Below are 12,250 nucleotides of genomic sequence, written 5' to 3' on the forward strand. Positions count from 1 at the left end.
ATGTGAAAAGTAGAGGACCTAGCACCGATCCATGTAGCACTCCACTGGTCACAGGCCTCCAGTCTGAAAAACAACCCTCCACCACCACCCTCTGTCTTCTACCTTTGAGCCAGTTCTGTATCCAAATGGCTAGTACTCCCTGTATTCCATGAGATCTAACCTTGTTAACCAGTCTCCCATGAGGAACCTTGTCGAACGCCTTACTGAAGTGCATATAGATCACATCTACTGCTCTGCCCTCATCAATCTTCTTTGTTACTTCTTCAAAAAACTCAATCAAGTTTGTGAGACATGATTTCCCAGGCACAAAGCCATGTTGACTATCCCTAATCAGTCTTTGCCTTTCCAAATACATGTACATCCTGTCCCTCAGGATTCCCTCCAACAACATGCCCACCACCGACGTCAGGCTCACCGGTCTGTCGTTCCCTGGTTTGTCTTTACCGCCCTTCTTAAACAGTGGCACCACGTTTGTCAACCTCCAGTCTTCAGGCACCTCACCTGTGACTATCGATGATACAAATATCTCAGCAAGAGGCCCAGCAATCACTTCTCTAGCTTCCCACAGAGTTCTAGGGTACACCTGATCAGGTCCTGGAGATTTATCCACTTTTAACCGTTTCAAGACATCCAGCACTTCCTTCTCTGTAATCTGGACATTTTTCAAGGTGTCACCATCTATTTCCCTACAGTCTGTATCTTCCATATCCTTTTCCACAGTAAATACTGATGCAAAATACTCATTTAGTATTTCCCCCATTTTCTGCGGCTCCACACAAAGGCCGCCTTGCTGATCTTTAAGGGGCCCTATTCTCTCCCTAGTTACCCTTTTGTCCTTAATATATTTGTAAAAACCCTTTGGATTCTCCTTAGCTCTATTTGCCAAAGCTATCTTGTGCCCCTTTTTGCCCTCCTGATTTCCCTCTTAAATATTCTCCTACTGCCTTTATACTCTTCTCAGGATTCACTCGATCTATCCTGACTATACCTTACATATGATTCCTTCTTTTTCTAAACCATACCTTCAATTTCTTTAGTCATCCAGAATTCCCTACACCTCTCAGTCTTCCCTTTCACCTTGACAGGAATATACTTTCTCTGGATACTTGTTATCTCATTCCTGAAGACTTCCCATTTTCCAGCTGTTCCTTTACCTGCGAACATCTGCCCCCAATCAGCTTTCGAAAGTTCTTGCCTAATACCATCAAAATTGGCCTTTCTCCAATTTAGATCTGGTCTATCCTTTTCCATCACTATTTTAAATGTAATAGAATTATGGTTGCTGGCCCCAAATTGCTCCCCCACTGACACCTCAGTCACCTGCCCTGCCTTATTTCCCAAGAGTAGGTCAAGTTTTGCACCTTCTCTAGGAGGTACATCCACATACTGAATCAGAAAATTGTCTTGTACACACTTAAGAAATTCCTCTCCATCTAAACCTTTAACACTACGGCAGTCCCAGTCTATATTTGGAAAGTTAAAATCCCCTGCCATAACCACCCCATTATTTTCACAGATAACTTGAGATCTCCTTACAAGTGTGTTTCTCGATTTCCAGGGGGTCTATAATACAATCCCAATCAGGTGACCATCCCTTCCTTATTTCTCAGTTCCACCCAAATAACTTCCCTGGGTGTATTCCCAGAAATGACCTCCCTAAATACCTCTGGGACGATGGCAACTTTACCATTGCTGACATTTCATTTGTTCTCATGGCAGCAAATCATCACCAAAGAGTATGAACTGTTTGACTTCCGTCGGACTGAGGTGCCACCCCTGCTTCTCATCCTGGATCGTAGTGATGATGCTATCACTCCACTTCTAAACCAGGTGAGCCTTGAACCCCCACTGCTGTCTGCCTCCTGATTGTCTGGCTTGGTGAACATTGCAGTGATGGCTCTTGAACACTGGAGGGAGCTGACGAACATACTCCTGATGTTGGGGCTGGGCTGGGCCAAGTTAACAATCCCACACCACCAGGTTAAGAGTCTAGCAGGTTTATTTGGAAGCACTCGCTTTTGGAGCGCCGCGCAACCACGATGACACAGTGGCTAGCACTGCTCCCTCACAGCACCAGGGACTCGGGTTTGGTTCCAGCCTCGGGTGACTGTGTGTGTGGAGTTTGCACATTCTCCCCGTGTCTGCATGGGTTTCCTCTGGGTGCTCCCGGTTCCTCCCACAGTCCAAAGATGTGCAGGTCAGGTGAATTGGCCATGCTAAATTGCCCGCAGTGTTAGGTATATAAGTCAGAGGGGAATGAAGATGCATAAGTCAGGTGGGTGACTCTTGGGAGGGTCGATGTGGATTGGATAGGCTGAAGGGCCTGTTTCCACACTGTAGGGAATCTACTCTAACCTGGTGTTGTGTGATTTTTAACGGTGATCCCAGGGTATGGTATCAAGAGACACTAACTGTCTTCCCTATATGAGAGGAGGTAAAGCTGGAAGTTCAGTACCCAAAGTGAGCTGCATGTTTATGAAATCTGCAATGTCATGGTAATATCTTTCCCACAATCAGCTGTCATTGGAGTTTTGCAGAGACTGTAAAAGTGCTGTCGTGCGCACGCGTAAATGGTTGTCTGTGGAAGTGAGGTCCAAAGAGTGCGATGTGGGTGAAACAATACACTTTGTACCTTTGAGTCAGAAAGGGATGAACTCGAAGTGATGGAATAAAACTTCTCTGACTTGTGTGCACAGATTCAATCACAAAATTTCGAGACAGACGCAGTGCTCTTTGTTAAAACTGAAACATGGTTAATGCTGAACGAGACCGGGATCCATTGTTGATACCAACATGTTCCCGTGGTCTCCAATTCAAAACCGACAGGTTCAGGGTCACCATTTCAATACCGACAGGTTCAGGGGTCACCATTTCAATACCGACAGGTTCCCGGGGTCACCATTTCAATACCGACAGGTTCAGGGGTCACCATTTCAATACCGACAGGTTCAGGGGTCACCAATTCAATACCGACAGGTTCAGGGTCACCATTTCAATACCGACAGGTTCAGGGGTCACCATTTCAATACCGAAAGGTTCAGGGGTCACCATTTCAACACCGACAGGTTCCCGGGGTCACCATTTCAATACCGACAGGTTCCCGGGGTCACCATTTCAATACCGACAGGTTCAGGGGTCACCATTTCAATACCGACAGGTTCAGGGGTCACCATTTCAATATCGACAGGTTCAGGGGTCACCATTTCAATACAGACAGGTTCAGGGGTCACCAATTCAATACCGACAGGTTCAGGGGTCACCATTTCAACACCGACAGGTTCAGGGTCACCATTTCAACACCGATAGGTTAAGGGGTCACCATTTCAATACCGACAGGTTCAGGGGTCACCATTTCAACACCGACAGGTTCAGGGTCACCATTTCAACACCGACAGGTTCAGGGTCACCATTTCAATACCGACAGGTTCAGGGGTCACCATTTCAATACCGACAGGTTCCCGGGGTCACCATTTCAATACCGACAGGTTCAGGGGTCGCCATTTCAATACCGACAGGTTCAGGGGTCACCATTTCAATATCGACAGGTTCAGGGGTCACCATTTCAATACAGACAGGTTCAGGGGTCACCAATTCAATACCGACAGGTTCAGGGGTCACCATTTCAACACCGACAGGTTCAGGGTCACCATTTCAACACCGATAGGTTAAGGGGTCACCATTTCAATACCGACAGGTTCAGGGGTCACCATTTCAACACCGACAGGTTCAGGGTCACCATTTCAACACCGACAGGTTCAGGGTCACCATTTCAATACCGACAGGTTCAGGGGTCACCATTTCAATACCGACAGGTTCCCGGGGTCACCATTTCAATACCGACAGGTTCAGGGGTCGCCATTTCAATACCGACAGGTTCCCGGGGTCACCATTTCATTACCGACAGGTTCAGGGGTCACCATTTCAATACAGACAGGTTCAGGGGTCACCATTTCAATACCGACAGGTTCAGGGGTCACCATTTCAATACCGACAGGTTCCCGGGGTCACCATTTCAATACCGACAGGTTCAGGGGTCACCATTTCAACACTGACAGGTTCAGGGGTCACCATTTCAATCCCGACAGGTTCCCGGGGTCACCATTTCAATACCAACAGGTTCCCGGGGTCACCATTTCAATCCCCACAGGTTCAGGGTTCACCATTTCAATACCGACAGGTTCAGGGGTCACCATTCCAATACCGACAGGTTCAGGGGTCACCATTTCAACACCGACAGGTTCCCAGGGTCACCATTTCAATACCGACAGGTTCAGGGGTCACCATTTCAACACCGACAGGTTCAGGGGTCACCATTTCAATACAGACAGGTTCAGGGGTCACCATTTCAACACCGACAGGTTCCCGGGGTCACCATTTCAATACCGACAGGTTCAGGGGTCACCATTTCAACACCGACAGGTTCAGGGGTCACCATTTCAATACCGACAGGTTCAGGGGTCACCATTTCAACACCGACAGGTTCAGGGGTCACCATTTCATTACCGACAGGTTCAAGGGTCGCCATTTCAATACCGACAGGTTCCCGGGGTCACCATTTCAATACCGACAGGTTCAGGGGTCACCATTTCAACACCGACAGGTTCAGGGGTCACCATTTCAACACCGACAGGTTCAGGGGTCACCATCTCAATACCGACAGGTTCAGGGGTCGCCATTTCAATACCGACAGGTTCCCGGGGTCACCATTTCATTACCGACAGGTTCAGGGGTCACCATTTCAACACCGACAGGTTCAGGGGTCACCATTTCATTCCCGACAGGTTCAGGGGTCACCATTTCAATACCGACAGGTTCAGGGGTCGCCATCTCAACACCGACAGGTTCAGGGGTCACCATCTCAATACCGACAGGTTCAGGGTCACCATTTCAACACCGACAGGTTCAGGGGTCACCATTTCAATACCGACAGGTTCCCGGGGTCACCATTTCATTACCGACAGGTTCAGAGGTCACCATTTCAACACCGACTGGTTCAGGGGTCACCATTTCATTCCCGACAGGTTTAGGGGTCACCATTTCAATACCGACAGGTTCAGGGGTCGCCATTTCAACAGCGACAGGTTCAGGGGTCGCCATCTCAACACCGACAGGTTCAGGGGTCACCATTTCAATACCGACAGGTTCAGGGGTCACCATTTCAACACCGACAGGTTCCCGGGGTCACCATTTCAATACCGACAGGTTCAGGGTCACCATTTCAACACCGACAGGTTCAGGGGTCACCATTTCAACACCGACAGGTTCAGGGGTCACCATTTCAATACCGACAGGTTCAGGGGTCACCATTTCAATACCGACAGGTTCCCGGGGTCACCATTTCAACACCGACCTGTTCCCTAGAGACCACGCTTTAATAGTGATGCATTCCCAAGGAGTACACACCAATGTGAACATGTTGCTGCAGACCCCAGTGCCAAATGCTATGCTGAGTGCTGTCTTGTTTTGCAGTGGACGTACCAGGCCATGGTTCATGAGCTGCTGGGAATCAACAACAATCGAATCGATCTTTCCCGTGTGCCTGGAATCAGCCGCGAGCTGAAGGAAGTGGTGCTCTCCGCTGAGAATGACCAATTCTATGCTAATGTAAGACTGGGCCGAAAGGTTTTGTATTCTCTCCGAAGGGAGTTTGTGTTCCCCTCACACTTATACCCCCTCCTGTCCGACAGAACATGTACCTGAACTTCGGTGAGATCGGCACAAACATTCGGAACTTGATGGAGGATTTTCAGAAGAAGAAACCAAAGGGCCAGCAGAAACTGGAGTCCATCGCTGACATGAAGGTAAGTGGGAGACAGATACTTCAACAGTGAGAGGAGAATGGGACAGGGTTAAGGGAGGGTGGGAAATGGGGAGAGGGTTAAGGGAGGGTGGGAAATGGGGACGGGGTTAAGGGAGGGTGGGAAATGGGGACGGGGTTAAGGGAGGGTGGGTAATGGGGAGGGGGTTAAGGGAGGGTGGGAAATGGGGAGGGGGTTAAGGGAGGGTGGGAAATGGGGAGGGGGTTCAGGGAGGGTGGGAAATGGGGAGGGGGTTAAGGGAGGGTGGGAAATGGGGAGGGGGTTCAGGGAGGGTGGGAAATGGGGAGGGGGTTAAGGGAGGGTGGGAAATGGGGAGAGGGTTAAGGGAGGGTGGGAAATGGGGACGGGGTTAAGGGAGGGTGGGAAATGGGGAGGGGGTTCAGGGAGGGTGGGAAATGGGGAGGGGGTTAAGGGAGGGTGGGAAATAGGGAGAGGGTTAAGGGAGGGTGGGAAATGGGGAGAGGGTTAAGGGAGGGTGGGAAATGGGGAGGGGGAATAGGAGGGTGGTTAACGGGGACGGGGAATAGGAGGGTGGTTATCGGGGGCGGGGAATAGGAGCGTGGTTATCGGGGGCGGGGAATAGGAGGGTGGTTAACGGGGACGGGGAATAGGAGCGTGGTTAACGGGGACGGGGAAATAGGAGGATGGTTAATGGGGCGGGGTTCATGAAGGCCAGGGAACATGGCAGTGGTGTGCTGCCCATGTTGCTGGACAGCGTAACTCCCCAGTAATGTGGTGCTGTGGTGCTGTACTGTTTCATTGCACCAGGTGGAGCACGGAGCACACTGGTGGGAAGCTGAAGTTTTCCATTGAGTCTAGGTATCCGGGATTATCCCTGTCTGTCAGTAATGACTGGATCCAGTTTCAATGAAGCTTTCCCATTCACAAGCAAGTGTGCTAGGGAACAGCTCTGAGCTTCCACCTCCTGTCACTACTGTGTGTTTTTGGTTCACTCTTCCTTTCCCACAGGCCTTTGTGGAGAACTACCCGCAGTTTAAGAAGATGTCAGGGACTGTGTCCAAACATGTAACAGTGGTGGGAGAGCTCTCGCGATTGGTGAGTGAGCACCAGCTGATGGAGGTGTCAGAGGTGGAGCAGGAGTTGGCTTGTCAGAATGACCACTCCAGTGCCTTGCAGGTGAGACAGGGGATAGGGCAAAAAGTGGGCCAATTGGAGTCTGTGGTCTGGAGGGAGGGAGGGAGGCAGGACAGAGAGGAATATTCCGAAATCCCACTCCACTGCTGCTCAGGAGTGGGAGGGGAGCAGAGTGGGTGTGCAAAGTAAATGGTTGGAGGTGGGAGAAGGAGAGGGCAGGGCTGTATTATCTTCACACTGCAGCACCTTGTTTCATCACTTGCTGTAGGCAAGTCTGAGAGGGGCCAAGAGAGAGGGCTGCCTGATTCCCAATGTCTGTCCATCCTATGGGATTTCCCTGGGCCAGGCTCCTGTTCCATTTAGCTTTGTACCATGCATGGCATTAACAGTATTGTCATCAAGTCCGATGGCTCATACACTTTATATACTTGTTATGCATCTGTACTTCACAAAGTGCGTGTGTCTGTGTGTGTGTCTGTGTGCATGCGTGTGCATGCGTGTGTGTGTGTGTGTGTGTGTGGGGTATGTGCATGTGTGTCTCTGTGTGTATGTGTACATGTGTGCATGTGTCTGTGTGTGTGTGTGGGGTACGTGTCTGTGTCTGTGTGTATGTGTACATGCGTGCATGTGTCTGTGCATGTGGGGTATGTGTCTGTGTCTGTGTGTATGTGTACATGCGTGCATGTGTCTGTGCGTGTGGGGTATGTGTCTGTGTCTGTGTGTATGTGTACATGCGTGCATGTGTCTGTGCGTGTGGGGTATGCGTCTGTGTCTGTGTGTATGTGTACATGCGTGCATGTGTCTGTGTGTGTGGGGTATGTGTCTGTGTCTGTGTGTATGTGTACATGCGTGCATGTGTCTGTGCGTGTGGGGTATGTGTCTGTGTCTGTGTGTATGTGTACATGCGTGCATGTGTCTGTGCGTGTGGGGTATGTGTCTGTGTATGTGTACATGCGTGCATGCGTGCATGTGTCTGTGTGTGTGGGGTATGTGTCTGTGTCTGTGTGTATGTGTACATGCATGCATGTGTCTGTGCATGTGGGGTATGTGTCTGTGTCTGTGTGTATGTGTACATGCGTGCATGTGTCTGTGCGTGTGGGGTATGTGTCTGTGTCTGTGTGTATGTGTACATGCGTGCATGTGTCTGTGCATGTGGGGTATGTGTCTGTGTCTGTGTGTATGTGTACATGCGTGCATGTGTCTGTGCATGTGGGGTATGTGTCTGTGTCTGTGTGTATGTGTACATGCGTGCATGTGTCTGTGTGTGTGGGGTATGTGTCTGTGTCTGTGTGTATGTGTACATGCATGCATGTGTCTGTGTGTGTGGGGTATGTGTCTGTGTGTATGTGTACATGCGTGCATGTGTCTGTGTGTGTGGGGTATGTGTCTGTGTGTGTATGTGTACATGCGTGCATGTGTCTGTGCGTGGCGTATGTGTCTGTGCGTGTGTGCATGCGTGTGTGTGTGAGTGGGGGGTATGTGCGTATGTGTCTCTGTGTGTATGTGTACGTGCACATGCGTGTGTGTGTGGGGTATGTGCGTGTGTCTCTGTGTCTGTGCGAGTGTCTCTGTGTGTGTGCGTGTGTCTCTGTGTGTGTGTGGGGTATGTGTCTGTGTATGTGTGTGTGGGGTATACGCATATGTCTCTGTGTGTGTGTGTGTGTCTGTGTGTGTGTGTGTGTGTGTGTGTTGAGGGTTTGGCTGTGTCTAAGATCAAGCCTGAGCAGCAGCAGAGGACCCAGAGGGTGGTGATAATCGGGGTTCAAGTCGGGGGACTGATGGTGAAAGCTGTTGTTTCCAGTCTTGGTGCTGGGCAAGAAGGTTGGAGGTGAAGGACCTGTTTATTAGCAGGCCTGCCTATTAGTGGAGACAGCAAGGTATTTGGAGCCTTGGTGTGCTGCCAAGGGCATCCGGAGAATGTTTCCGAACAGGCAGAGTCTATCAGGACCAGTGAATCAGCCATGTGCCCAAGTGCACGTTCAGATGTAGTGCTGATGCTGCAGGACTCAGTGAGGGGGAGTCCTGCACACAACAAGATGTGAAATTGTTTCACTGCCTGAAGGGCAGCGACAGGGAGTGTGCTTATCAGATCCAGGAGAGACCTTGCAAGAGCCCACATTGATACATTGAGACACACTCTTCCTTCGTGCTGTCTAATCTGTACGCTGATTGTCTTGCATTGATACGGCTCAGGCAGCCTCCCACACATTGCACTGCTCTCGACTGCAACTGGCCTGTGAGCAGCGAACTCGGCATAGCCCAGGAGTTCCAAAACTTAACCCCATCTCCCTGAGAGCTGAAACCAGTCTCAGTTAGACAGAGCTTCTCCTGCTGAAAGCAGGAAGCTATCACAACTGATACTCAACAGATCACAGGATGGCAATGGTCTGTCTGAGTCCCACCATTCTTGTAATTGAATTGTTGGTTAGTTTACTTCAGGGATTTGAACACTTCATATACGCAAACAAGATCGTGCAGTAGTGAAGACACACTGCAACATTGGACAGGGAGCGTTCCAACAATACCAGGGACCAGTGCTCAAGGCACACTACAATCCCGGGGGTCGGTATTGAGCACTTTCAACAGCAGTCACTGCATTGTCAGAGCGACAGTGCTGAGGGAGTGGGCACTGTCAGAGGGTTAGTGCTGAGGAAGTGGGCACTGTCGGAGGGTCAGTGCTGAGGGAGTGGGCACTGTCGGAAGGTCAGTGCTGAGGGAGTGGGCACTGTCGGAAGGGTCAGTGCTGAGGGAGTGGGCACTGTCGGAGGGTCAGTGCTGAGGGAGTGGGCACTGTCGGAGGGTCAGTGCTGAGGGAGAGGGCACTGTCAGAGGGTTAGTGCTGAGGGAGTGGGCACTGTCAGAGCGACAGTGCTGAGGGAGTGGGCACTGTTGAAGGGTTAGTGCTGAGGGAGTGGGCACTGTCAGAGGGTTAGTGCTGAGGAAGTGGGCACTGTCGGAGGGTCAGTGCTGAGGGAGTGGGCACTGTCAGAGGGTTAGTGCTGAGGAAGTGGGCACTGTCGGAGGGTCAGTGCTGAGGGAGTGGGCACTGTCAGAGGGTTAGTGCTGAGGAAGTGGGCACTGTCGGAGGGTCAGTGCTGAGGGAGTGGGCACTGTCAGAGGGTTAGTGCTGAGGAAGTGGGCACTGTCGGAGGGTCAGTGCTGAGGAAGTGGGCACTGTCGGAGGGTCAGTGCTGAGGAAGTGGGCACTGTCGGAGGGTCAGTGCTGAGGGAGTGGGCACTGTCGGAGGGTCAGTGCTGAGGGAGCGTCGCACTGTCGGAGGGTCAGTGCTGAGGGAGTGGGCACTGTCGGAGGGTTAGTGCTGAGGAAGTGGGCACTGTCGGAGGGTCAGTGCTGAGGGAGTGGGCACTGTCGAAGGGTTAGTGCTGAGGGAGTGGGCACTGTCGGAGGGTCAGTGCTGAGGGAGTGCCGCACTGTCAGAGGGTCAGTGCTGAGGGAGTGTTGCACTGTCGGAGGGTCAGTGCTGAGGGAGTGGGCACTGTCGAAGGGTCAGTGCTGAGGGAGTGCCGCACTGTCGGAGGGTCAGTGCTGAGGGAGTGCTGCACTGTCGGAGGGTCAGTGCTGAGGGAGTGGGCACTGTTGGAGGGTTGGTGCTGAGGGAATGCCGCACTGTCGGAGCGTCAGTGTTGAGGGAGTACTGCACTGTCGGAGGATCAGTGTTGAGGGAGTACTGCACTGTTGGAGGGTCAGTGCTGAGGGAGCGCCGCACTGTCGGAGGGTCAGTGCTGAGGGAGTGCTGCACTGTCAGAGGGTCAGTGCTGAGGGAGTGCTGCACTGTCAGAGGGTCAGTGCTGAGGGAGTGCCGCACTGTCGGAGGGTCAGTGCTGAGGGAGTGCCGCACTGTCGGAGGGTCAGTGCTGAGGGAGTGCCTCACTGTCGGAGGGTCAGTGCTGAGGGAGTGCCACACTGTCGGAGGGTCAGTGCTGAGGGAGTGCCTCACTGTCGGAGGGTCAGTGCTGAGGGAGTGCCACACTGTCGGAGGGTCAGTGCTGAGGGAGTGCCTCACTGTCGGAGGGTCAGTGCTGAGGGAGTGTTGCATTGCCAGAGGGTCAGTGCTGAGGGAGTGCTGCACTGTCGGAGGGTCAGTGCTGAGGGAGTGCCTCACTGTCGGAGGGCCAGTGCTGAGGGAGTGTTGCATTGTCAGAGGGTCAGTGCTGAGGGAGTGTTGCATTGTCAGAGGGTCAGTGCTGAGGGAGAGCTGCACTGTCGGAGGGTGAGCACTGAGGGGGTGCTGCACTGTCGGAGGGTGAGCACTGAGGGGGTGCTGCACTGTCGGAGGGTGAGCACTGAGGGGGTGCTGCATTGTCGGAGGGTGAGCACTGAGGGGGTGCTGCACTGTCGGAGGGTGAGCACTGAGGGGGTGCTGCACTGTCAGAGGGTCAGTGCTGAGGGAGAGCTGCACTGTCGGATGGTGAGCACTGAGGGAGTGCTGCACTGTCGGAGGGTGAGCACTGAGGGGGTGCTGCACTGTCGGAGGGTGAGCACTGAGGGGGTGCTGCACTGTCGGAGGGTGAGCACTGAGGGGGTGCTGCACTGTCGGAGGGTGAGCACTGAGGGGGTGCTGCACTGTCATGTATGACAGGTTATCTGGCCATTGTCAGATGACTAGGACTGGGTTCGGCCTGTATAATGATTGCTGCAATTTCTACATGGCAACAATGTCTGTATTTCAAAACCAAACTATTGACTATGGATTAGTTTGGGCCACCTGACCGTGTCATCTCGTCCCCTTTTTGTACAGAGAGATTTATCACATTGCCTGCCTTCTCTTGATCACTGGGCCCAGCAGGAGCCTCATTGATTAGGGGTGGCTCCAGTGGTTAGCACTGCTGCCTCACAGCGCCAGAGATCCGGGTTCAATTCCCGCCTCAGGCAACTGACTGTGTGGAGTTTGCACATTCTCCCCGTGTCTGCGTGGGTTTCCTCCGGGTGCTCCGGTTTCCTCCCACAGTCCAAAGCTGTGCAGGTTAGGGTGGATTGGCCATGCTAAATTGCCCCATCGTGTCTTGGGATGTGCAACTTCGATGGATTCATCCTGGGATTAGGACTAGGGGTTATAGGGAGAGGGTGGGGGGGGTGCGGATCAGGGTGCAGTGTTCTTCAGTGTGGACTTGATGGGCCAAACGGCCTGTTTTTACCCTGTAGGGATTCTCTGCACGTTGGTGAAATGGACAGTGTTGTTTTGTCTGTGGTATGTCACCTCTCGCCCATTGGCCAAACAGTTTGCTACCTCTGTGTCTGCTTCAGGAAATTTGCTGCTTCCTCCTTTGAAACTCCTCTCAGCAAAGTTTCAGACTTTTGTCCCACAGCTGTTCTC

General features: G+C 52.2%; 1 protein-coding gene across 2 annotated transcripts in view; it reads left to right on the top strand.

Annotated features, from left to right (window-relative positions):
• The window catches only part of vps45 (vacuolar protein sorting 45 homolog), a 149,025-nt gene that overhangs the window by 40,487 nt on the left and 96,288 nt on the right, over nucleotides 1–12,250 (top strand). The window contains exons 7-10 of one of the 2 annotated variants that reach the window (XM_072548854.1): nucleotides 1,720–1,830; nucleotides 5,470–5,604; nucleotides 5,688–5,801; nucleotides 6,789–6,956. In XM_072548854.1, the coding sequence (XP_072404955.1) occupies nucleotides 1,720–1,830; nucleotides 5,470–5,604; nucleotides 5,688–5,801; nucleotides 6,789–6,956 (528 nt within the window). The remainder of the gene's footprint in view (nucleotides 1–1,719; nucleotides 1,831–5,469; nucleotides 5,605–5,687; nucleotides 5,802–6,788; nucleotides 6,957–12,250) is intronic. The other variant, XM_072548855.1, reaches the window with a different exon arrangement.

The sequence above is a fragment of the Chiloscyllium punctatum genome, chromosome 28 (genome assembly GCF_047496795.1).
Source record: "Chiloscyllium punctatum isolate Juve2018m chromosome 28, sChiPun1.3, whole genome shotgun sequence".
Lineage (NCBI taxonomy): Eukaryota > Metazoa > Chordata > Chondrichthyes > Orectolobiformes > Hemiscylliidae > Chiloscyllium > Chiloscyllium punctatum.